Source organism: Etheostoma cragini, chromosome 21, assembly GCF_013103735.1.
Source record: "Etheostoma cragini isolate CJK2018 chromosome 21, CSU_Ecrag_1.0, whole genome shotgun sequence".
Classification (NCBI taxonomy): Eukaryota; Metazoa; Chordata; class Actinopteri; order Perciformes; family Percidae; genus Etheostoma; species Etheostoma cragini.
The window spans coordinates 8,003,782-8,026,852 of record NC_048427.1 but is presented as its reverse complement, the minus strand read 5'-3'; the positions used below and the strand labels follow the sequence as shown (position 1 = coordinate 8,026,852).

Sequence of the window (23,071 nt, the reverse complement as noted above, 5' to 3'; positions counted from 1 at the left end):
TTAGGATTGTAAATTTCCACTGAGCAAAGATGAGGCCCTTCAAAAGTTTACCTGCTAATGTAAATGTAATGTCAGTAGTACAGTAAGTACGCACAAACAAGAAGTCTGTCTCTCTTAAGAAAATTACAAACACACGCTTGAATGCACACACACACACACACACAAACAATTCCTAAAGCACTGTGGCATACTGTGAGACTGCATTTCAAATGAAACTCTCAGCAGATCATAAACCTCCACATGTTTAGACCCAAACAGGAACACCATTCTTGGCTGTGCTCACGTGTGTCTGTGAGCTTGTGGGGTGGGGTGAGGTGCATAGTCGAGACTTGCTCTTTTCACACTGCGAGGTGAGCCAGGAAGCAGTTACAAAATCTAGCCATAAAACATGGTGGAAAAGTGGGAGGGTGGATGACTATAGCCCATGGCATAGTACCAGTCCCACCTCTTCTAGACTCCCTCTCTTGAAGCTTTTCTCACTGTTATCTATTATCATAACCCGTCTCGGTGGACATGTCTGACACACAAGCCCCCTTTTAGCGTGGTTCCTCTCACCTTGCCATCGAATAAACATTGGGATTTCTTTCAATATAAAAATGTCTTCTTTAACAAACACTGTTATTGCCACTTCTTGGTCTGCTGGTCAAGGGCTACTTGACAACTTGAAAGTAAAAAAAGAAAACACACTAACACTAACCAAACAAAACAAAAAGTGAAAATTGCTTTTGGTTTAAACCTGGCAGCACAGATCTCTTCATATTTCTTCTTCAGAAGTCAGGTCTTTTTTTTAGTTTTAACCCCTTCAGCTATGCAGCATTATCAAAGTCTTGGATTCTCAGGAGGGGGTCCATACCTCAAACGGTGCCACTAGTGACAGAAATAACCCTTATCCACATCTTCTCCTTCATTTGGGTTAAGTGCATCAGCTCATATAGCCCACGCAAGGAAAGGCAATGCGACAGAGGTGAAAAAGGAGGAGAGTGGGAGGGATGGAGTGAGGAAAGAGAGGTAGATTTGACATGAGAGTTAAAGAGTGAGAGTAAGGAGGAAAGGTTTTTAATAGCCTTACTGCATCAGTGAGGGCAAATCCACATTAGCTGGGCAGTTTTATAACGTAACTAAATGACAGTAGGTAAAAGATGTTAGACATTTTTTTCTTTCAAAAGGAGATGGGGTCGTCAGATAGATCCAAAGAAAATCCCTTTGTCAAGTGTTCCAGTGACTGTGTCATTCGGAATCTGAAGCGGATTTCACAGGTTATTCTATTCTCGTCTGCAGGCCACGGTGGTGTGTAAAATGAGAGGGAATGCAATGTTTTGGGGAAATCTAATTTGAGGCCTGTGTTTGTTTTCCTGGCCTTATTTTGCAACCAGGAGGCTGGCTCCAAAGCAGCACAACTCTCTTTTTTCACTTCTTTTTTTTTTCACAACAACAACGTCCAATACCAACATTCAACCAAAAACCTTATTCAACTGAAGCAAGGACATCACGTTGCTCTTCTCCTCTCGTGGGTCTCTCTCAGTTACAGCTCAGCATTAAGCAGACAGTTAATTGGGAGGTTATTCACCATGTCACAGGAACATATGCACACGTACGTACATATAGATGTATTTAAAAAAACACAAATATTAGCAGCCATCTTTTGGCAGCTAATTGCGACGTGCTCCCTGTGGGAGGAGAGAGGGGTCCTCAGTCGATAATTAATCCTCGTTTGGAAAAGTAAATGACATTCATTAGCGGGGAATCGAGCCAAGTGCCATTATTTACATGGCAATAATCTGGAGCGTGCTGGTGGCGCTCTTTTAATGTTACAGAAATAACTCTGGGACATGGGACGAGTACAGTTGCTTTTTTCCATGTCTTCACACCCAGGAACAATTAGGCCCAGGCGAACAGATGGGGACGCCACTGAATGAGAAAGCTCCTCTGAGCGACTCTTCATCTCTTTCTTATCTCACTCCCGCATTCACATGCACACAGGCATGTGCTCACAAACCAGAGCCACCCAACAGAAATAAAGACAAATACACAAAGTCCGGCATGCACACATAAACACACTTCAGAAACATTCACACATACATCCGGGCACATAACAGAGCATTCCAAGTACTGAGCTAACTTTTAACATTAACTGTCGAAAGATGAGACTCTTACAAGGGGCTCAACAAGAACTTTGAAAATGTTCACATTGGAAACGCAAATATTCAATGAGAACGGACACTGGCTTTCACCATTGATTAAAAGCAAAGTTCTACGTGGTAAATACCAGCTCTTTCTGCCAAGATGTGTTCATCTTACCATGTTTATTATTTATGAGATTCATAGACAGTGCGTGCTTCGTACACATTTGCCAAACCAAACACAATAGAAACATATATGTGTTAACACTGCTGAAGCTGGTGTAATGATACAAATGTCACACAATGGGCCATTTATTGCACATTGGTTGTTTCCACAATGGTACTAGCCTCTGCACACTGTACTGTTAGGGATGTGCACATGAATGGAAAGCCATTAATACAAAGACAAAAGCAGACCTATCGTCCATACTGTTTACAAATGCTCTATTTTACTTAATATGATACTAAATCACCTTCTGCTTCTATGACTTAAAATTCAATTCAAGGAATGGTTTACATTGGCAATATTTTCTTAGTTTTAACTTTTTCATTAATAATGCAGCTCTCCCAAACACTCTGTATTATTTACTGCGTGTAGCGCAACATAACATTGCGACATTACAGTAAAATTATAGCGTGCACTTTTAATGTGACCCTTAGGAGGAGAAGCTGATGCCAACAGTGGTTCCTGACATAGCAACAAATAATGGTGATCCAAATAAACAAAAAACAGTGCCCTCATTGCATACAGTTCAACCCAAAATGTAATCAAAGCACATTCAAACAATGGTTCATACTGCCATGGGACATGTTTTCAATCAACAATATGCAATGGATGAACACAGAGGAATAATTGTTGTTCTCTTATATCACATTGCCTGTAATTGTCAGTTTGCAACTATGATGCACGTTGAGCAACATTTTTTGTGTAAAAGGTGTGACATAAACATATATTTTTTCTAATATTTGATTAATGGACTTTGTGGAAAAGTTGGGTGTCATAATAAAGCTATTGTCATTTTAAAACACAGCACCTCTCACTCAATCTCTTTTTCAGGATCATTATCCTTACTGACCTGGATTCTTTGCTGGGTTTCTCATTCTGTCCGATATCAGGCAGCAGGTCATAGAAAACTAACACACCTGTTATTGTGCGACCTGTTACCCATCTTTGTCCTGCTAAGTACAATGATTAAGGTATCAGTCCCTGGGGATCCCGGTGACAAAAACATAGGAGACAGAACTAAGCGTATACATCACAGCCTCACAGTTTCAGCATGCCCTTAGCCTCCACAGACACAGTGGATAGTTCCTGCCCCCTCTAGTCATGCTGGGAGACAGGGAGTGTTCCATCAGACAGTCTAACCCCCTCCTTTACCCATAAGATTAGGTAACATCATGTGTATGCTGACACCAAGGAAGCAGCCCCAAACCCTGTAGGGCCTCTTTTTCCTTCATATTGTGTTACATCTTCCAAACAATAAACCTTGTCAAAAAGACAAACAAAAAATGTCTCTTCACCACTCCTTCCTCTCACTTAAAAAAACATACATTCATCGCAAAACTAGTACGATTCATGAAGAAAAATATACGATATGAGGTTACGAAAACGCCTAAACCAAGGTACTGGGCATGGTTCTTTGAATGCATAATGGTGTCACTTCTGTTAATACAATAGTTGTAAAACCATGTTAAACCTACTTGTCCTACCAGTTTACGGGCTGTTTAGCAATGGGGAGGACTGAGGCCTAGCATGACCTTTCCAAAGCCAAAGGGAAACTTCCGCAAGAAATCCGATAAAATCCAGGGTGCGGGCCTCGCTAATTTGTTCATCCAGCTCGCCACACTTTGGCGACCTCTTTTCCTTCAGCCACCCCCCACCAACCCCCAATCGATCTGCTTATCTTCAGAGATCAAAGGCTCGCACCACCGTTGTACATTTAGCCCTGGCTGGTTCCTCCCACATCATGTCTAAATATTAATGATAATAAAGTCTCACACCCATCCCTGTGTCAGTCAATTACAGCCAACATTGATCCTCAGCTCTCTGCTCCAATTAGAACTCACCGCTCGTAATGCGTCCTAGCACATCAAAGGATAACAGTCATTGATCCACTCCTGGATCTTAACGTTTACCGTTAGGAGAGAGGGAGGGGGATGTGGCGTGGCAGTGGAGGGAAGCAATATTCTGACTAGAAAAGAAGAAGAGGAGAAAAGAAATCATTTTATCTAACAAGTCAGGTAAAGGAAGTTCTGATACTCGGCAAGTAAGGGATGGCAGAGGGGGCTCAATAACAACGGACATTCGGACAGTTCAGAAGGCAACTAGCTATCCGGAAAGACTCCTTCATAACAGCATGCCCACGCTTAACACTGAAAATCTTATTTTATTTTAACATAGATTTGTTCGCTCAAAACCATGAAGTCTATGTGAAAAAAGCCTTTAATAAGCAAAAGTTTTGACAGATGCTATGGTGTCTTCCCATCATATACTATAAGATCACTAAGAAACAATTGAAAAGTCAATTTGTAAGTTCATATCAGGGACAATAAACCTTACATGCACACTGTCAGACTTTCAGGAGTATCCCTTATTCTAAATATAAATGACTGAACGACAATCAAACTTAATAAACAAATAGGAAAAAAATGGGAGTTTCTGCTCAGTTTTGTATAAGGTCTCAATAGCAGGAAAGAAAAGCTTCAGTGAAACATGAGTTATTATGTCACCTCCCACATGTATGTCTTTAGGCAAACTATCCTTGACAAATGACCTTTCTGACATCTTAAAGTTTGAGGAAAGAGATTTTTTTTTGTAAATCAATGTAGAGCATACACTACAATATGCCATTCTACAACAAAACACACTCAGACAGAGAAATGTATTCGACATGGTAAAATCCGACCCATTGAGTCAATAGACAGCGACATGTCACCATTAAACCATGGACATTCTTTGCACAAATGAAGCTAAACAATCCCAGTGTTGACACCATTATTTGACAGGGCTTGTTGTTATGCTCTTTCTCTGCTGGACTGATAGCTCTGATAGTCCTGGCCTCAGGCACGACCTCACAGCCGCCTTTGTCACAGAGCTGGAGGAAGGCTTAACCATCGCTCTGGGCTACAATGATACTCTTCATGGCACCATAATACACTCAAACACTGTGCAACTGGAATGCAACCCAATGGTTGGTATACCTACAATTAATTGACTGACTCTGGCTGGCATCTTGGCACTAAGCTTAAATATTTTGTGAAATTAGGTAACAGTAAAAAAGAAATGAAAGATGGGCACAAAATATATCAATTCATTCATGGCAGAGGAACTATGAAACTACAGTACTTCTGTTTATAGTAATATTTAGTACTGTAAGCACAGTTAAACGAATTAAGAGCAACTCAACATAGTCTGAAAATTATGATAAATGTATTAAATGATAACTTTCTCTTTCTACTACTATGATAAAATATAAGAGGACCATCACAAATTGAATAGTTTTAAATTGCTAAATGTCAACCAACCCATCTTCTGGGCAATTAGCAATTAAGAAAAAAATGTAAAAGTTTGTGAACCCTTAACACCTTAAGCTTTCTTAGAGCATTTGTTTGTGTACAATATTTTTTCCCTCTTCTCGGCCCACTATCCTCTGGCTGTGGTAGCCCTCACTATTATACGCTTTGCTAACATGCTGCTTTGCTTCAACTCTGTACCTCGGTCTCTACCAAACGATGTAATTAAAGATTGGTGAAATGAAACCAGTGTTTAGGAATGGTTTATGTCAAGTCTGTTCTGAAATGCTATACCACAGGGAAACTTTTAGATGGAATGGGTGTGCATCGACGTCTTGTTAAATAAAATACAGTCTTGGCCTGAAGAGTCAGGCAAAACATCTAACCGACAGAGACTCAGTGTGAGCCAGGTCAAAAGACGAATGCTGTGTACAGTTGTAATGCAATGGTGATGGTAGGAAATCATTTGTTTAGAGCTGAAATATCAGGCTCCTCACATGTGTGTGATACTCAGTGATGCATTCAGGTCAGCTGAGGAGAATCAGGAGATTGGCGGGCTGCACAAACAGGCTGGGAAAGTGACACTAGGATGCTAGGCCAAGACATCAATGTCCTCACAACTTCCCTTTAACACTGAAGCAATGTTAGCCCTGGCGCCATCAGCATATGTGTTGGGGTTTAAAGTTTACACAATGGCTGACAGGATGTCCATGCGACCTAGCAAACACTCAGAAAATAAACAAAGCAACTTGAAATGTTGAGAGGCAATGGTTTTCAGGGCTTTAAGTGATGGTTTAGAAAGAATTGGATATTTTTGTAGGGGTTATCTTTGTGGCTACCAGGCTAAGATACAGGCCATGTTGAGTAGTTGGGATGCTTGCTACTCAAATCAGCTGTATGTACATTAATCTTTATCTAGTGTAACTTATATTTGCAACGTTTTAGTACTGTTCTGTGAGCAAGTTTATTCAAGCTGAGACAGACCACGATGAGAGGGTGTTGACCCCTGAGGTGCAAACAAAGATCCCTGTCGCCACAGAGACGTGAAGATCGAGGTGTGAGAGGGTAAGTCTTCTCTCCAGTTGGATGCAGGCCTGGCCTAGCACCAGGGTGCTCAGCCAACTCTCCTCTGCAAGCCCCCCACCCCCCATCATCTCTGCCTCCTAGATGCCAGTCTGCCTGTCTGGTGTGGGCTAAACAAGCCCCAGCCGTCGGGCCAAAGGGGCAACGGAACTGCTGCCAGCTGGGCCAGCACTTCACGGCCGAGCACCACTCTCCAAACAAACAGTGCAGTGGGCCACAAGCCACGGGCAACATGGAACCTGTCATTACCAGCCGTGCATGGCTGGTTCACGCCCCAAAACCCAAGCCAGGCCAAGGGCTTGAACGTGTACTGCACTTCACTAAAATTTCTCAGCCCGGGTATGCCATGAGAGAATCCCTTTTCAGAATTATGCTAGATCATCAGCATTTCAAGATATATGTCTCTATTTACCCTTTTACCAATAATGTTGAATATAATTGTCAACATTGTTTAAAGCAATAAGAAGAAGAATTCTACAGCCATGACTGGTATGTTCAAGACGATTACATACGAGTGAAAAACTTCAGAGTTGAAAGAAAGTGCCTGCCAAACGGTCTCTTAGGATTAACTGCATACCATCTAATTATACAATCTCAAAACTTTCAATGGTCCCTGGGCTAAAAATTGACTCTACGGGCATTGGACCTCAATGGGGTTTTCTCCACTGATCAAGGTTCTACAGGCTTTTGTGGCATAACTCTGCTTTGTCCTTACGATTTTGGCTACAAGAGATGATGATTTGAGGCATCCATTATAAAAAAGGCCTTGTCGACATCACTAAATAAGAATCAGTTAGAGGAAGGACTGTTGGGATTCAACGCACAACCATACTTCCCCTAGAATGCGCCACTGGAACAAAAGACATCTCTGGAGAGACTTGGAGTAACAAACAAACAACCTGTGTTTTACATTGAATGTGAAACTGTTTTAGTGGATTTTGTGATAATTAAAACGTCTACATCCACCCATATGCATTCAACACATCTCATTGGTCAGGCACGAGTCATTTTCAGAGCTTTTTAATTCAAATAAACTATGGATGTGAATCTGTCTGTTTTGTTTATTGGTCACATGCAGTATATAAAACATCTCTTACATTCTGTTGCCGCATTTCATTTTTAAAACATTACTGATGCTTGGTTAAATGTTAACATTGCCCAAGCATGCTGAGTCAGAGGGTCTTTCTAAAAAACTGGGCACTCAAACCTTGTCCAGTGACATCACATTTGGTCCACAGCAACTCACAGACTAAGCTAAAAAATAAAAATAAATGGTCTCAGAAGATCAATGATACTTGTTTTTGGTCTTCACTTATTTAATTTAAAGTAACTGTTCTAATGGTATAATTTAAGCCTTTGGGTGTTTTTTTGTTCACATCAAAACAAAAATCACATTGGATATGCATGGTCATTCTGCCGAAATAGTATTATTGTTGCATGGTCATAGAACCATTATTTCGCATATAGCGTCACCCAACAGCAATCAGCTTTACTGAATCTAGTAAAAAGTGCTTAAATGAGGCCATGGATAACAAACACTTGCATACATTTATTTACCATGATATACACTAATATAACAGCACTTTTACAACAATTTAAAACTAAGGCCTTGCACATCTAGTGTTGCAAGGCTGACATCAAGTTTATAGGCTGCTGCAGTGGCAATTTAAAATTATGTTTGATGATAAATGATCTATGTTTGAACATCAGTCATTTTCTAAGGTGTCAGTTTGAAGTGATTTAGTTCTGTTATACTAATATGTCAAAACTGAGGATATTGGATCACTTAAAGATTTTTTGAGAAGAAGAATCTAAATCTCATCCATGCTATTATATGAATTGACAAAACACTAAAGAGATCACAATGAATTATCAGGTATTGTACTATTTGGTCAGATATTTGGTCCAATAAAAATAGGTATAAAGCTTCAGAAAGTGAAAATGAATTTCACTATTTACTCCTATTAAAAATATTTAAATGAATTACAATACGACTAGAACAAGTCGCAAACTAAGAACAAAGAGGCACAATTCTACTATGCAATTTGTCGTCTTCTTTTTTCAAGAATTTTCACATGACAATAGAGTGAATTAGAAAAAAGGTTTGATTACATTTTTGTGTAATAGTTCACTGCATTGTGATTGACACATAATAGAAAAGTTCAATGCAAGCACCACCAAACCAAGGAAAGGGATGGGTGAGGTGATCTGTCCTTTTGCCTTCCAGCCTTTGGGATAGAAAAAAATCAAAATCTATTTTTGTGTTTAGTATTAAAAGCACTCAGGGTAAGGCTTTTTGCTAAGAAAAGAGACCAATGTGCTGCTAAGCATTTTGACAAGAGCTCCTCTTGAATCCTGATGCCTACAAATGCCTTGCCTCAATATCTTTTAAATTCACTAAAAAAAGTGGTCCTCTTTTTTATTGTTTTGCCCATTGTGATAAAGGAGATCTTTTATGCCATCAACAACATGGCAACAATGTACCGACTTGGTTTCATTGCACCATCCTGGGGGTCTGTACGGATAAGATCCAGACATACAGAGGCGCAGTGAATGATTGATGGGTTAGAAGAAAAAATTAAAAAGAAGGGGGAAAAAACGAGTCAAAATTCAGCATTTGTAAATATTTCAAACTCTTGCACCCAGAGAGATCTGAGGGGTAACAACTGTAACAGAAAAAACTATACTTAACCATCTATTCTGATGCAAACACAACTTAGACAGCTGACGTATTTTGTTGAGATTATCATTGTTTCCAAAAAGTACTTAGATATCTTTGTTGGGAATAAAACTATTCACAGGAGCAATCTAGAACATCAAGCCCCGTTGGACAAAAGATAAGATACACCTGTATTAATGATGTATTATTTTTGACCAGTTGTAATGTTTATATAAATGCAGTTCAACAGCACATGGGGCTGAGGTCTTCCCTTTACACTGTATGCATCTGTATGTTTTACAGAAACAAATGAGAGCTGACTGAAAGAGCAGGGAAGGTATGTAAAGTGCAACTGTGCAGCCAAAGAGGAACTTGTCATTGCTCAAGATGGAATAGTGCCTGGCATGCGCATATGCAGACTCTATTACAAAGATATAGGGGGAAAAAGTCCTATCTCCTCCTTGACACAAATGCTGCCATTCCACAAAATTCCAGGCAGCTGTTGCATAGTATGCCCAAAAGTATGCACAATGGCATGCTGGGAAGGAACAACAGTCAAATAAGACACAATGTGATAGGTTCTAATTGCTTCAAAACGTCCTGAAGAAGACCCCCTATTATCTATTTAAATCAACTGATAATGGGAGGCTAGGATGAGGAGGAGATGAAGAAGGGGAGGAGGAGTAGGAGGGGGCGACCTAGGCGGAGGGAGAAAGCTATCCTCTGCGCCGCTGTCGCCTCATTATTTTCCGTCTTGACGGACGCTCGCGCTCAACCCCTGGATGAATGGCCCTGTGCTGAATAAGTTATTGCCAGACACACAAAGGGAAGAGTGCCACAAACAACACACCAGTACTGCAAAGCATGAATCTCTTTTTCCTCTCCTTCTCAGCCCCCCCCCTGCTCAAAACCCCCACCTTTTCCCCTGTTCCCTCAAGACGAAAGGCAGGCCCTGCCACAGACTGAGATCTCACCTGTAATTTCTACAGAAGCTCACAGTAGGTGGGGAGAAAAACCTAACGGATGTAATAAAATGAAAGGGAGGAAGTATACATGCATCTATGTTTGCTGAGGCAATATATGCCTCTATTCCTCCATTTTGTTTCATCTGTCCTTTTTGTTTGTGCTGCTCCTCAGTGAAGACAGAGACCTCCTTTGGAAAGCATCTAAAGATGTTTGAAATTATTAAAACAAGGCCCACAGCATGACCATTGAAATTGGTTTGGTTTCATTTGATGTTTATTTTGTTTCCTTTTCTGTTGTTTGGACATCATATCAAATTGAGAACACCTCTCTACAATGCTGCCCTGAGGGTGTGTGTGAAAGGGTTCCCTACAGCTGCTAAATGGGAGCTAAGAAATAAGGACAACAGGAAACAGGCCATTCCCAAATGGTTAGGGCTATAACTGTCAATCCCTCTCCCTTGCTGTCACTCAAAAGTAGCAGTGGAACTTTTGGACAGGAGAGCCTCTTTCCCCTCTGACCGGGAAATCAGAGGGTGCCGTGGCCCGAAAGGCGCTCGACGGCAGATCAAACGGGGCGGGTACCCTTGGAGTGACACCTGGAGCCACTTCAAGGGATGAGAGCGTCACTGATCTCCAGTCATCTCGTCAGAACGACAGTCTGTCAGGGTTAAAGGAGGGGGAAAAAGAAGTTCTATCAACTCGGATGGTATGAGCGAGGTCGAACGAAGCATCACCTTTAATGTCGTGGATGGTTGACCCTCATGCATTTGGAGAAGTGATGGTGCAAAGAATGCTTTTTGTTGGAACGCTTAAGTTCAGCCTTGAGGCCCAGTTCAGGGACCAGATGATAGCTAATTTAGCTGATGAAGCAGTCTCACTCAAGATATGACTAGTTTTAGTTTGTTGTGCTTTGATTGCAAATGCCATCTACCTTGAAATGAATTTCAACAAATTCACTATTTACCATCTTTGAAGCTAGCTGTCTGTCTTCAACTTTTTTTTTTTTACCACAACATTTGGAATAATTACAATTCAACTTTGCCCTGATGTATCAAAAAGTAGAAACCCACTATGGTTCAGAAAATAGAGAAAGGAAGATATGTAGGGAGGGGCTTTGGCAGCCAGTTAAGCGAGTCATTCCTCAACAGACAAATGCATCCCTTATTTAAAACAACAACACGTCTTTGCCCTTGTCAAAAAAAAAACTTCTTCTACAGCACAGGCTTGTGTGTGTATCTTTTCCCTTCTGCAAAAAATGTCCCATCAGCACTCTCTAATGGGTGAGGTAGAGAGAAAAAGACAGAGATAAAGCAGGAGGGAGACTGAGAAAGAGAGGTGGCAGTGGTGCTTGTTTGGCTCAGTAGCAGTGAGTAATGAGGCTGAGGCGCACCCTGTCATTGTCCCAGCAGCAGCCTGTAGCCACAGACACGCACACACATAGACACACAAGAACATCAAAAAGTGTCTTCTAGCTCCAAACAAGACACTTATCTGACATTTGAAAAGCAAAAACATAAAATAACTTGATAAAATTAAAACAGAAGTTTAATATCAAAATCTATTTATTATTTTCTCTATAAAAGAAACCTGTCAATATAAGACCGAACCCATTGGGAGATAAATTCATCTTGTCTAAAAAGCATGAGTAGAGTGTGAAGGGAAGAGTCCTTAAGGTCCTCAAAGACCAGCAAGGTCTTACACTACTCCTTGCTTATCTGCCAATAGTAAAAACCACCCCTATCAACACCAAATTCCTTAACAGGCTAAAATCCTTATTCCACTCAACATACCCATAATATGCATGCACGCATGCACATACACAAAACAGCTGCGCTCATTTTGAAATGTAGAAAGTTTAACTAGGGGTCGCAATGAGGGCAGATACAATTCATGCTTTAGCACTTTGCTCCTTTGCCAGAATAAAAACAGACTGGACATAAAAAAGCACAGAATGCTTCCCTGGAGGAGGCAGAAAAGGCCAGGGATGGGACTGACCCAGAGGGATGCAGTTATACGGGGTTGGGGGGTTGAGTGGGGTGGTAATGATGCCAGGCTGAACAAATTGCAAAGCAAAGGGAATGTGTTTAAATGTAGTACATGGAATTACCGTGGCAGCAACATGGAGAAGAGATCAGAGAGAGTGGGATCCACTGGGAGTGATCTGCCACTCTCGGGACAGAAAACACGAAGCTCGGCTATGGCTACTGTGATGAGTTCAGTAGTAATACAAAGTAAAATAGAATGTAAAATAGGGCAAACGTGTCTTCCACAATGTCAGAGACATGGGGCATACTCCAATATTTTGATGAATGTGAAGGACAGAAGAAGAGAAAATATATGAGTGTGTAGGACTGTAAATGCATGTGATGGTATATAAAGGCAGAGCAAAGTGCCAGAAAGCCACTGCTCCACTGGGCCGACTCCCCTGACCCCACCATATTGCAATGTTTTTCCTTTGCCCTTTGCAGTTTTAAAACAGGGCAACACAAATAAATAAATGAAAAGAGGAAAAGGGTAGGAAGAGAACATCTGAACTGCAATCTGCTCCATCTTTCAGCTTCAATTAAAAAAATCTAATCCTTTTGTTCAACTTCATAACAAGACATCAAGAGGGCCCCAAGACTCCGATCCCACCACAGCTCACTGGTAGAGTTGAATTCCATTAATGATGTGACCTACATATCCCAGTAGTTAATATTCCAGACAGACGGAGAGAGAGACAGAGTATATATTTGCCAATAATACAGGATAGAGGCAAAACTTACAGATCTTAGGAAATCAAAAGTTTACTTCTCCAGATGATTTCCTGGGGCCATATACCGTGGTCTCTTGGCTCATGAAACTGTTCACATGTGGGACAAGTGAGGAATTGGAAATAGGATATGCCTACTCTGCCAATTAGTCATGATAAGATGTTTATTTTTCCATTTCCAAAAATGATCAACAGTTTAACAGGACAGAGAGGGTTGTTCTTATTTATCTGTACTATATTTGCACTGAAGCAGTCACGTGTACCAACAGTGTAAAATCAGAAAAATGAACTGGGCCGCACATTAAGACAGCTTGGCAAGAAACGTCTCAAGAAAGGAAGTTGGTGTCTTGGTAAAATTGTGTCTGCATCAGCATGTGAGCTACAGCATCATCCTCACCCCAGCTCATGGGCTGATCTCTTAATCAGTGTCCAGAGTGTGCATGAATCCTCTTCTGAAGACGAGGCTCTGTCCATCTTGCCTGCCCGTCGCTGCTGCCAGTCCCAGCCATGAATATGGAGCTGTTCTGTGGCTGGGAGCTTGCTTACGTTTTCTGTCTGATATCTAGGCCCCATTCCCATTTCAAAGCGAGGTCCACCCGGGGGCTTGACTTTTTGATCTGCCTGGCGACTGAGTCGACCACCTGCATGTGGGATCAGCTGCCAGCGAGAGCAGACAACCCCTCTGCTTCAAAATATACATTACCCCCCCCCCGTCCTCCCAGCTTCATTGCCTCCTTCCGCGAAGCTGCCAGAAGCCCCAGTGGTCCTAACTGGGTCTAGAGCCGCATTCCCATTCCAACTGCTCTGACTGTGGAGGGTGAGATGCTTGAGATGTTCAGTATATCAAAAGGGAAGGCTCACACTACATTCGAAGGGCCATTTTGTATTTACGAGAAGCCATAGTGTCAGTTTGCCATGGAAACAACAGCCACCTTATCAAACGGTCTGTGGCTCTCTAATTGGGGACAGTGCTCCAAACTGTAGGCGGTAACCTTTCTCAGTGCAGACTGTCCCAAAGCTATACACCTTTCAGAGTTGATCAAATTGGTCAAAATCCTCTTATCAAAGTGTACACATATAAATCCCTTTACATAAGATAGTTTAGCTTATATCTGTGAGCCTGAAAAAATATGTAAACCCCTAACCGCGAAAAGCCTTGATTGATTAAAGACATCCATGCCCTTGGTCTTACTCTACAATTTACAAAGTTCAGTCCCAAATAAATCAGTGTTTGTCCACTGTCAAAGGAGCAATCCTAGAAAGTGTTACTTGATGGCAACAAAGATTAAAATCTAGAGCCATCTCTACCTGAATACAGGATATTCTAATTCTGACATGTATCTACTCTAAGATGTCGACAAGTACTACACCTGCTAAAAGCAGTCAAGTATGTTATCGCTGGAAAGAGGATCGTTTCATAAAACTGGGCTGTTTATGCAGTAGAATAGCCCTTTCGCGCAAAAGGTAGAACGTTTCCAACTACCAGAATGCACTGCGACGCACTGGACCAATAAACCGTGGGTAAAGTAATGCAAGCATGTCACATAATCAATATCGCGGCCGGCTGTTAAAAAACAATCTTGTATCACAGCTGAAGGGTAAATTACTGTAAAGTATGTTTCTAAAACATTTCATGCGAGAAGTAGGCAATACAGTGACAGAACCTTGGTTTATATTTGATCAGCACTGTCTAGTTTTACAGTTTAGTTTAATGTTTTTACAGGTCAGTCTAATCTAAGTTTAGACTGAGTTTGCGAGAGAAAGAGGGGGGTGGCTTTCTCTCCTTTCTCTCCAAAAATCTTTGTGTCCGTATGTAGGAGTAAAATCTGTACTTTGAGCAACAACCCTCGAGCCAGAGAAACTCCGTTGAATGGCCCATTTCTCTGGAAGATGAGCATCAGATATCTACACTAAAAAAGCATTGCTGTAGCCAAAATATTTACTTGTAATATTTACAAAGGGACTGGTGCTAAACAGGAAGTAAATTATAGATATTCAAATAACATCAGGATTGCCTTTATGTCTCATTGTGCCTGTCACGATATAATTAAAACACAAGTATTAAAAAAAAAGGTTATTAAAAATGAACAAAGAGTGGATGCCTATCACAAGACCACTGACATCCACTTAGCAAATGAAGACCGCTGACATGAGACACAAGTTTGTGAGACTAGTCATCAACCACGACACAGCCAATCAACAGCACCTATAAACAGTGTTTTATTCCAATTACCCTTATTGGCAGTGGTGAGTTTCACAGTCAGAAACGTGTGAAGGTTAATTTTCAAACCATGCAACAGCCATTTAAGATGTGTTTCTCTGAATGTTTCTCACAATAAGTGATATTCACAAAGTCTTTAAGTTAATTGGCTTTCTTGAACTCTGACAGCTAGCTTAATGAGTGTCTAATTGTTTCACAGCTGGGGTGAAACCCCAAAACTATAAAGACACTTCAAGAAGAGGTTTGAATTTAAAAGAAACTACACAAAAAATGAAAAAATACACAATTCATCTTTTCATAATCAAAACTGAAGCAGTTTATGTATCAGCTAACTACCATAGCTTAGTGACAAAACATGCTCAATCTCACACATCTCCTTGTTATTTATGTAAAACAATTGTTCGAAGCTCTTGGCTTGGACAAAAATATTACATTGACTTTTAAATTGAGCTAATTACTGCATTACAACAAAAAGGAAAACAAAGAAATAATGAAAAAGATGGAATATTGATCATCCTGTGCATAGGTGAAGAGTGTCCATCTCATGTTTGCATCGTCAAGTTCAACAGCAAAAACAGCAATGGTTTACTTCACTCACTCACCTATTTGTAAAGTCCTTAACATACTCCTGGCAGACCTAAAGTGATACACTACTTCTATAGCTAAGACCAACAAGTGGAGAATGACAAGGCAACACCCCCCGACAGTGTAAAGAAACTACAATTGCTTTGACATTGCACACAAATACACAATCACAACTGAGACAGAAAACCGAGGAGCAAATAATGAAATGAATGGGGAAATGAGGACAGATTGCCTAAAAGGGGGTTGGGGTTGAGATATCATTGAACAATCCTGAACTTTTGCTCTCAGTTCTCCAGCTATGGTTATAAATTACTTAAGATTTGACGTTTCCAGCCCACAACCACGCAACAAAACACATTTTCTACTATTCAAAATGCAAAGCAACAAAAACAAGAAAAGACTTTTTGTTAAGAGTTATGGAGGGGGGGGGGGGTTTATTTGTGCAGCTTTCATCAGGCAGAAAGGCGAGCAGTAGTTGAGGAGGCTCGCTGCCGGGCCACACTTTAGAAGGCCCTCATAAATCCTGATTTGAGTGGGGCGCTAACTAGAGGAGGAAAGTCACGTCAGCAGAGGAGGCTGGAGAGTAGGAGCGGGGTGGCAGGTTGCCTCTTAAAATGCTACGTCTGATTAAGTCTTCCCATTAGGTGACAGTTGAACTTTAACATTAATATGATAATATTGAAATGAGTGTGTTATTTACTTCAGCACCAGAGGGAGGAGAAGGGGAGAAAAGAGGGAAGGAGGAGGGAATGATGAATGATTTCTGGACAGCTTTGGGTGACAAGCCAGGCATGCTGACCCCCCCCCCCCCACGATCCCCCTACTCTTCCCATAATCAGACTTGACAAAATGGAGACATATGCAGAAATATTGGTTACAGTCGGCGTCACAGCCCTTCTCAGGCCTTCCCTCTCTAGTAACTGCCGGCCGCCCTGTGAGTCGCCCTCCAAATTGTCTATGGGCACTGAAGCATCTATTTCAATTGGCACTTCCTTCCTGGCCCGAGGATTTTACATTTAGTCGGTGTCATTTACATATTACTCTTAATCAAAATCCACAGCGGGCGACAGGGAGGAAAAAAAAAACAAGAAAGAGGGAGTGAGAAACAAAACCATGGTGTCACGGTTCAGGGGTAGGCACAGAGGCCCTTTATAAAATGGAGATGTGACAAGACATTACGGTGTGTGTGTGTGTGTGTGTTTACGTGTGTGTGTGTGTTTACGTGTGTGTGTGTGTGTGTGTGTGTGTGTGTGTGTGTGTGTGTGCGTGTGCGTGTGTGTTAGGTGGCGGGTGCATAAGATAATGCAGGACTATTGAAATCTTTGCGTGTGAATGCTTGTGTTTGCGTGATTGTCTGGGGTTGCCTTGTGCATGAACTTGCAGTCAAGAGAGACAAAGACTGCAAGATGGATATGGTTTTAAGTGCGTTTTGTGAAAAACAAAGGCAAAAAGAAGAAAAGAATGGAGACATGTACAGTGGGCACATTTGTCTTTTCAGCCATTTTCTGAAGGATACTATGCTGGGCTACTCCTTTATCTGTCTGTGTATCAGTCTGCCAAGGCACTTAACACTAATACAGTTGCATGTAACAGAACAGCCATTCACACAGTTGGTTAGTTTAGTTTGTTTGTTCATTCAGACATACAGCATGTGTCATATAAATGGATCATACAACTAATCAGAATCATTAGAAATCGAATTAAAGAAAACATGACCCTAAAAAATATGATTATACTGTATAAAATTACCCAAATATGGCAATTATAAATTTCAGTTGTACCTTGTTGAGTTTTTTGATAGTTGTCATCCAAATAAAATTCTACTTAAGTGAACAAAATCAACTTCTTACAATTCAACTGGTGACTACTGGTCAAGTATTACATTATCAACTATAATATTTTGTTCTGTATTCCATCCTCCATTTTCTAATTTGTTTGTTTATCAATGCTCACCAGTGTTGTCTATAAAAGCAATTTAATGTTAAGCAATGTGGCCAACCACAACACAGTGTTTAAGACTAATCATAATGGAAAGGACACATTGATCTAATTATAAACCTAATTAGGTTGTGATGACTTGAAGCACGATCACAGCATAGATATATACAGAGAGGTGCAGAAACAAGGTCCGTACCTGCCTCTTACCTTCTCAGCATGCCGGTAAGGATGCGAGAACTCTTGCCCAGGTTGGCGTCCGTTTCTCTCAGCTGAGGGGACAGAACCGGGGGAAAAAAAGACTTTTAGTTTCCATTCTGATCCAACAACACTCAAGGCTATTAAACACAATCTATGTCTTATCTACATGATTATATTGTATATTATATTATTAAGTATAGAAATGTCCTCTGACTACAAAATACACTGCTTATACAACATTTCAACAACTGACCACAAAATTAAAAGACAGAGAAAGAAGGAAAGTTTACCTATTTTTACATGACTAAGTATATTGAACACATTAAATCTTATATTAGCAACCGATTAATTGATTAATGGTGACGGGACAAGCCTAACATTTACACACATAGCTTAAATGCGTTACAACATTAAAGTCAATATACTTATTACAGTGATACTGTAAGCTTGTAGGTTATACTGTTTTACAGCTTTGTACTACTGGCCTCAAGGCAAAGTCCCTTGCTCAAGGGCAATTTGAGAAGGCACCTCTAAAGTTTGACACTTTATCATTCCACGCAAAGTTGTCAGTTGCAAGCTGGAGAGATAAATCAGAGATCCTTTGACAGGGAACTTGCTTTTTTACCTTCAGGTTACTGGTTAACTTGTCTAAAGACAACCCCCAACTGAACATATTTTTAAAAAACCCTTTAAAAAGCTGGGAGATTTACCCAAACATAACATTTAGTCTATACACTAGGACATTACCAGCTGCTTTTTATGGGTAAAAAATGTCTAACTTTAAACTAGTCAACAGCAGATTCCCACTTAAAAGGACATGTAATACAACAGAGACCTTATTTACTGATACTGATTGATTTCAAAATCGGTCGATCCAACACCAAAGATTCTTTTATAACTTAAAATAATGTTTCCAAAATCGTTTCAGTGGTTCATTAACTCGTTCGAATGAGACATACGAATATTGGTAATGATAACAGTAATGGACAGTTCCGCTTCCAACCTGTGTGGGGACCAAAGAGGAGAAGTGCTTTGATGCCTACTGTACGTAACGTGCTGGTTGACAAGTAGCTAATGCTGTTAGTAAGATTGTTTTGACCACGGTTAACAACTCTGGGCTAACCCACAAATTCATCAGCAACATTAACTGTATAGACCCCCCACCCCCCACAAACTAACTTCTTGAAAATGTTTCTATGGAGTGGTCCGTGGCTCAAATGCATGGCCCTAGCATTATAACTCTCCGGGCATGGAATGTAACATTCACTTTAATTAAAGAAAGGGTGCAGCGTGATCGTCTTTAGTCTATGGTTTTGTTTTTGTAGGGAGAGATCCGGGGTGGGGGGTTGGTCACCATGCGGGAGGTATACACTTTTGGGTTTTAGTTTTAGAATGTTACACATTATATGTGTGTTAAGGGATGGGGAAAAAAAGAAAAAAGGGCTAAATCTGTGATGTGTAATCTGGTTAATCTTGTGCCTTCCTCAATAAAAAAGTAATACAAAAAGAAGAAAAAAAAGAATGGTGTAGAAAAAATAGTGAGAAGGGCCCTTTACTGTTGATGTACTGTACCTAACAAGCACAGCGAGTCCTTGAAGGCAAAATGAAATAATGAACATAGCTATTCAGGGCTAATTACCGTGGATATTTTCCTTTCTCTTGTTCCATCTGCTCTCTCTTCTTTCTCTCTGACTTTTCCTCTAAGGGGTCATAGAGATGTTTTTACTGCATCCACTTATCAGGTGTAGGGACTTTCACTAGGAAAAGGAATTGCCAGAGATGTTGCCAACAAGGTGCGAGTGTGACTGTAAAAAAAAAAAAAAAGGCTGACACCGCACTGAGTGAGCTGCCACTAACGTCTACCTGTTGTTGCACTTCTAGAGAATGATAAGGGAGTGCGGGGAAGAATATTTGCAGAGAGGCTCTCTCTCTGGAGTCAGCAGGGAGTCATTCATCTTCATCTCTCTCTGAGATAACTGCTTTCCCAATAAAGCCAATTTCACACAGTGTGTTTTCATCAGTGTATCATGCTGAATTATATTCTATTTTTAATTCTTTACTTTACCATATCTTCTTCCAACCTTCCTCTTCTCTACAATGGTTCCAGCATTACTCTATTTCCTGTTTGTTCTGGCTCCTCTTGCCGTCATCTCTCTTGCCTGCAATTCACCCTCTCTTCCCACCCCTCCTTTACTGCTACTTTTTTTCCCCTCTTCTTCTATCCTTCCTTCCTACCCTCTGGCAGCCTGGGTTGGTGTGATGCAGGTTGCGAGAGCCAAGGATACATGTGGTACAGGGTAGGAGGTGAGGGACCTGGGGTATGGGCCCTCTGGCAAAGACAACAAGTCTTACAGTTGCATGATGTCTGCCTCTACCCACAGATCTGTCCCCTAGATACTTCACACTTTCTCCCAAAATACATCTCTCTCTGAATCATTCCTTCTTTCCATTCCCCTCTCTCTCTCCACAGCCTCTCAACAAATGTAATGCTTTCGTCCTTAACCTGAAATGGAAACCCACTGCATTTTTATGTGCAGTTGAGTGTCTAAGATTAGCTGTGGCCGCCTATATGGAACGAACAAGAGGATTCTTTTTGAATCTACAGTTAGTTATAGAACTTTCTAGCAAAAGACACCCAAGATCACTTCACAGGATTAGAATCTGATATCATTATTATATTATTGAAAACAGTGTCTGATCAATATCAATTGTATCTATAGTGCCAAACAAAAGAGGACATTTAGTAAGGTAAAGGTAAAAAGGTTCAGCTTTAAGATGAAAAGTGCAAAATTAAGAGATTCTCATTTGAGTATTAAAAGGTCCAATGTGTAGGAATCTCTCGCATCTAGCGTTGAGATCACACTGAAGTTATAGCTTATTGTGGCTGTTCTGGTCAGTTGGGGAAAAGAGCCTAGGCAGCAGACTAGCAGCTAGGATACAGTTTTGAGGTACCCTCAAATGTTTTGATTCATGGTGTCTGATTTGTGATTACAGATAAATGAACCCTAACCCTAACAATGCAAAGGGGGAAATATGTGCATTCCATTAACTGAAAAGGCCGAGGACAATTGTGGTAACCCAATTTAGTCATTTAAAAAGGCAAAAATACATCATTTAGGGGATCAAATGAATAATATGTGAACACAAATTGCTTATTTTGTTCATTGAAATTAGTAATTTATACTCTCAAATTAATAATTTTATATCATGGAATTATTGATTAAAGGATATAAATAATGTTTTGGGCAATACATATTAAAACATTCCCCCCTTTCTACCTGTCTTAAATCACATTCTCTAATCCACTCAGTGATTCAGAGTTGTGTGTATTGCTTTGACCCAGTGTTGAAACCTTCAATTGACTTCTATTAGTACCATGAAAGCAAGACAAAAAGCCACCCCCCCGCTGAGCGTAGGGGTTTGTTGTGTGTGTGTGTGTGTGTGTGTGTGTTGGATGGTTCATGTGTTGGCATTTATGCTAAAACTATACCACCTTCACCATCTCTTTATTGTAAAAGAGATGTTAACCAGCCCTTACATCCTATGTCTTAACATCTTGATTTCTTTTTACTTTTGCCCCACATACTGCCTTTAAAGCCCTATGTGTCCTAGTGTGTGTGTACATGCGGTCGGTAGGGGGGTTCAGAGAAGAAGGCTTATGGAAAGAGGGGAGAGAGTGAGCGATTGAGCAAGAGAGAGAGAGAGAGACAAAAGAAACAGATAGCAGGTACTCTCAGTAGACACTGTGGGCCATTTTGAAAGGAGATGTTTGATTTCTTTTGAAATCGCATGTGCAAGGCCCACTGCCATGTTGTGGTCTTTAAGCATTCTGCGTTTAGGGTGCCGTCAGTGCTTGGCCCCATTGCTGTGTTTGGTCTTTTCCGTCTCTGCCTACCTGTCGGTTTGGCTGACTGAATGCAAGGACGGGCATTGCTCAGGATTGTGTGTGTGTGTGTGTGTGGTATGGGGGGGGGGGGGGGGGGGGGGGGGGGGGGGGGGGGGGGGAGTAGGAAGGAGAGAGGGAAACTGGAGAAGAGTGCTGAGAAGTTAAGGAGGGTAAGTGAGGAAGGATGGCAGCTGGCAATGTTATCCCAATTCAGGTGAGAAGAAGAAAAGCAGAAAGATCTTGGAGAAAGATGCACAGGTACCAACAGTATGTAGCCACAAGCAAGCTGATTTAACTGATGTAACTAATGTATTGTGGCAAGATATGCTCAACATTTGATCTCATCTAACTAAGGAAAAAGATTTAAATTGTTGGGTGATACTGACTAAAAATATATACTTACTTACTTATACATATACACTGTAATACAGTTCTATCAATACATAAGCACATTAAGAACCTTGTCAATACAATTCTGCTGACTGAGTGTGTGCACACATGTAGGCAAACCCAGGACCAGCTTGTGTGCCATGTTTGTGTGTGTTTACTTGGAAAACCATGCGGAGGGTGGTGAATGTTGTCAATGTTGCTAACCAGCTGTAACACCTCTACGGTCTCACAAACACTTGTTAGAATAGACAGATGAGTGTGTGCAGGTGGTGTGTGCGTACTCACCCGTTCTCTGGCTCTTTGGATCTTCTCACGGTCACTGTGCAGGTTGGAAAGAATCTCCTGACCCACTTGTTCTGTAAGAGAAGCAGGTGCAATGTAAAAAGAGTGTGTGTCTGACATTTGCAAAATTAAATGTCAAAACAAGAAAAAATGTGAGTGTAGAAGAATATTGCAGCCATGGGTTAGTGTAAGTGTTTTTTAAACCTTCTTAAAATGCTGAAGTAAATAGACAACAAGTTCTAGGCAACAATACCCCCGCATCCAGCCTGCCAGTGGGGTCCACTCAACTAATGCAATATTCATTAGGCCATTCTTTTTTAAATGCCTCTCGTCAGTTGTTGATGTAAACACATTAGCGCTCAGTTATAAAACATCTCCGACAAGGCACCTGACAAGCTTGTCAGTGGTCACTGTCATCTCCCTGTCCCTTGGGTTGGGGATGAGGATAGAAAGCAAAAAAAAAGATACACTAAATAAGC

The 23,071-nt window shown here is 40.9% G+C and overlaps 1 protein-coding gene across 5 annotated transcripts in view; it reads right to left on the bottom strand.

The window, feature by feature from the left end:
* The window catches only part of vti1a (vesicle transport through interaction with t-SNAREs 1A), a 112,606-nt gene that overhangs the window by 18,356 nt on the left and 71,179 nt on the right, over window positions 1–23,071 (bottom strand). For 2 of the 5 annotated variants that reach the window (XM_034859818.1, XM_034859819.1), the window contains 2 exons: window positions 22,596–22,666; window positions 18,033–18,105 (listed from right to left, as the gene is read on the bottom strand). In XM_034859818.1, coding sequence (XP_034715709.1) covers window positions 18,040–18,105; window positions 22,596–22,666 — 137 coding nt within the window. In that variant the 3' untranslated portion in view covers window positions 18,033–18,039. Of the gene's footprint in view, window positions 1–4,187; window positions 4,313–18,032; window positions 18,106–22,595; window positions 22,667–23,071 lie in introns of all 5 variants that reach the window. The other 3 variants (XM_034859816.1, XM_034859817.1, XR_004654982.1) reach the window with 2 other exon arrangements.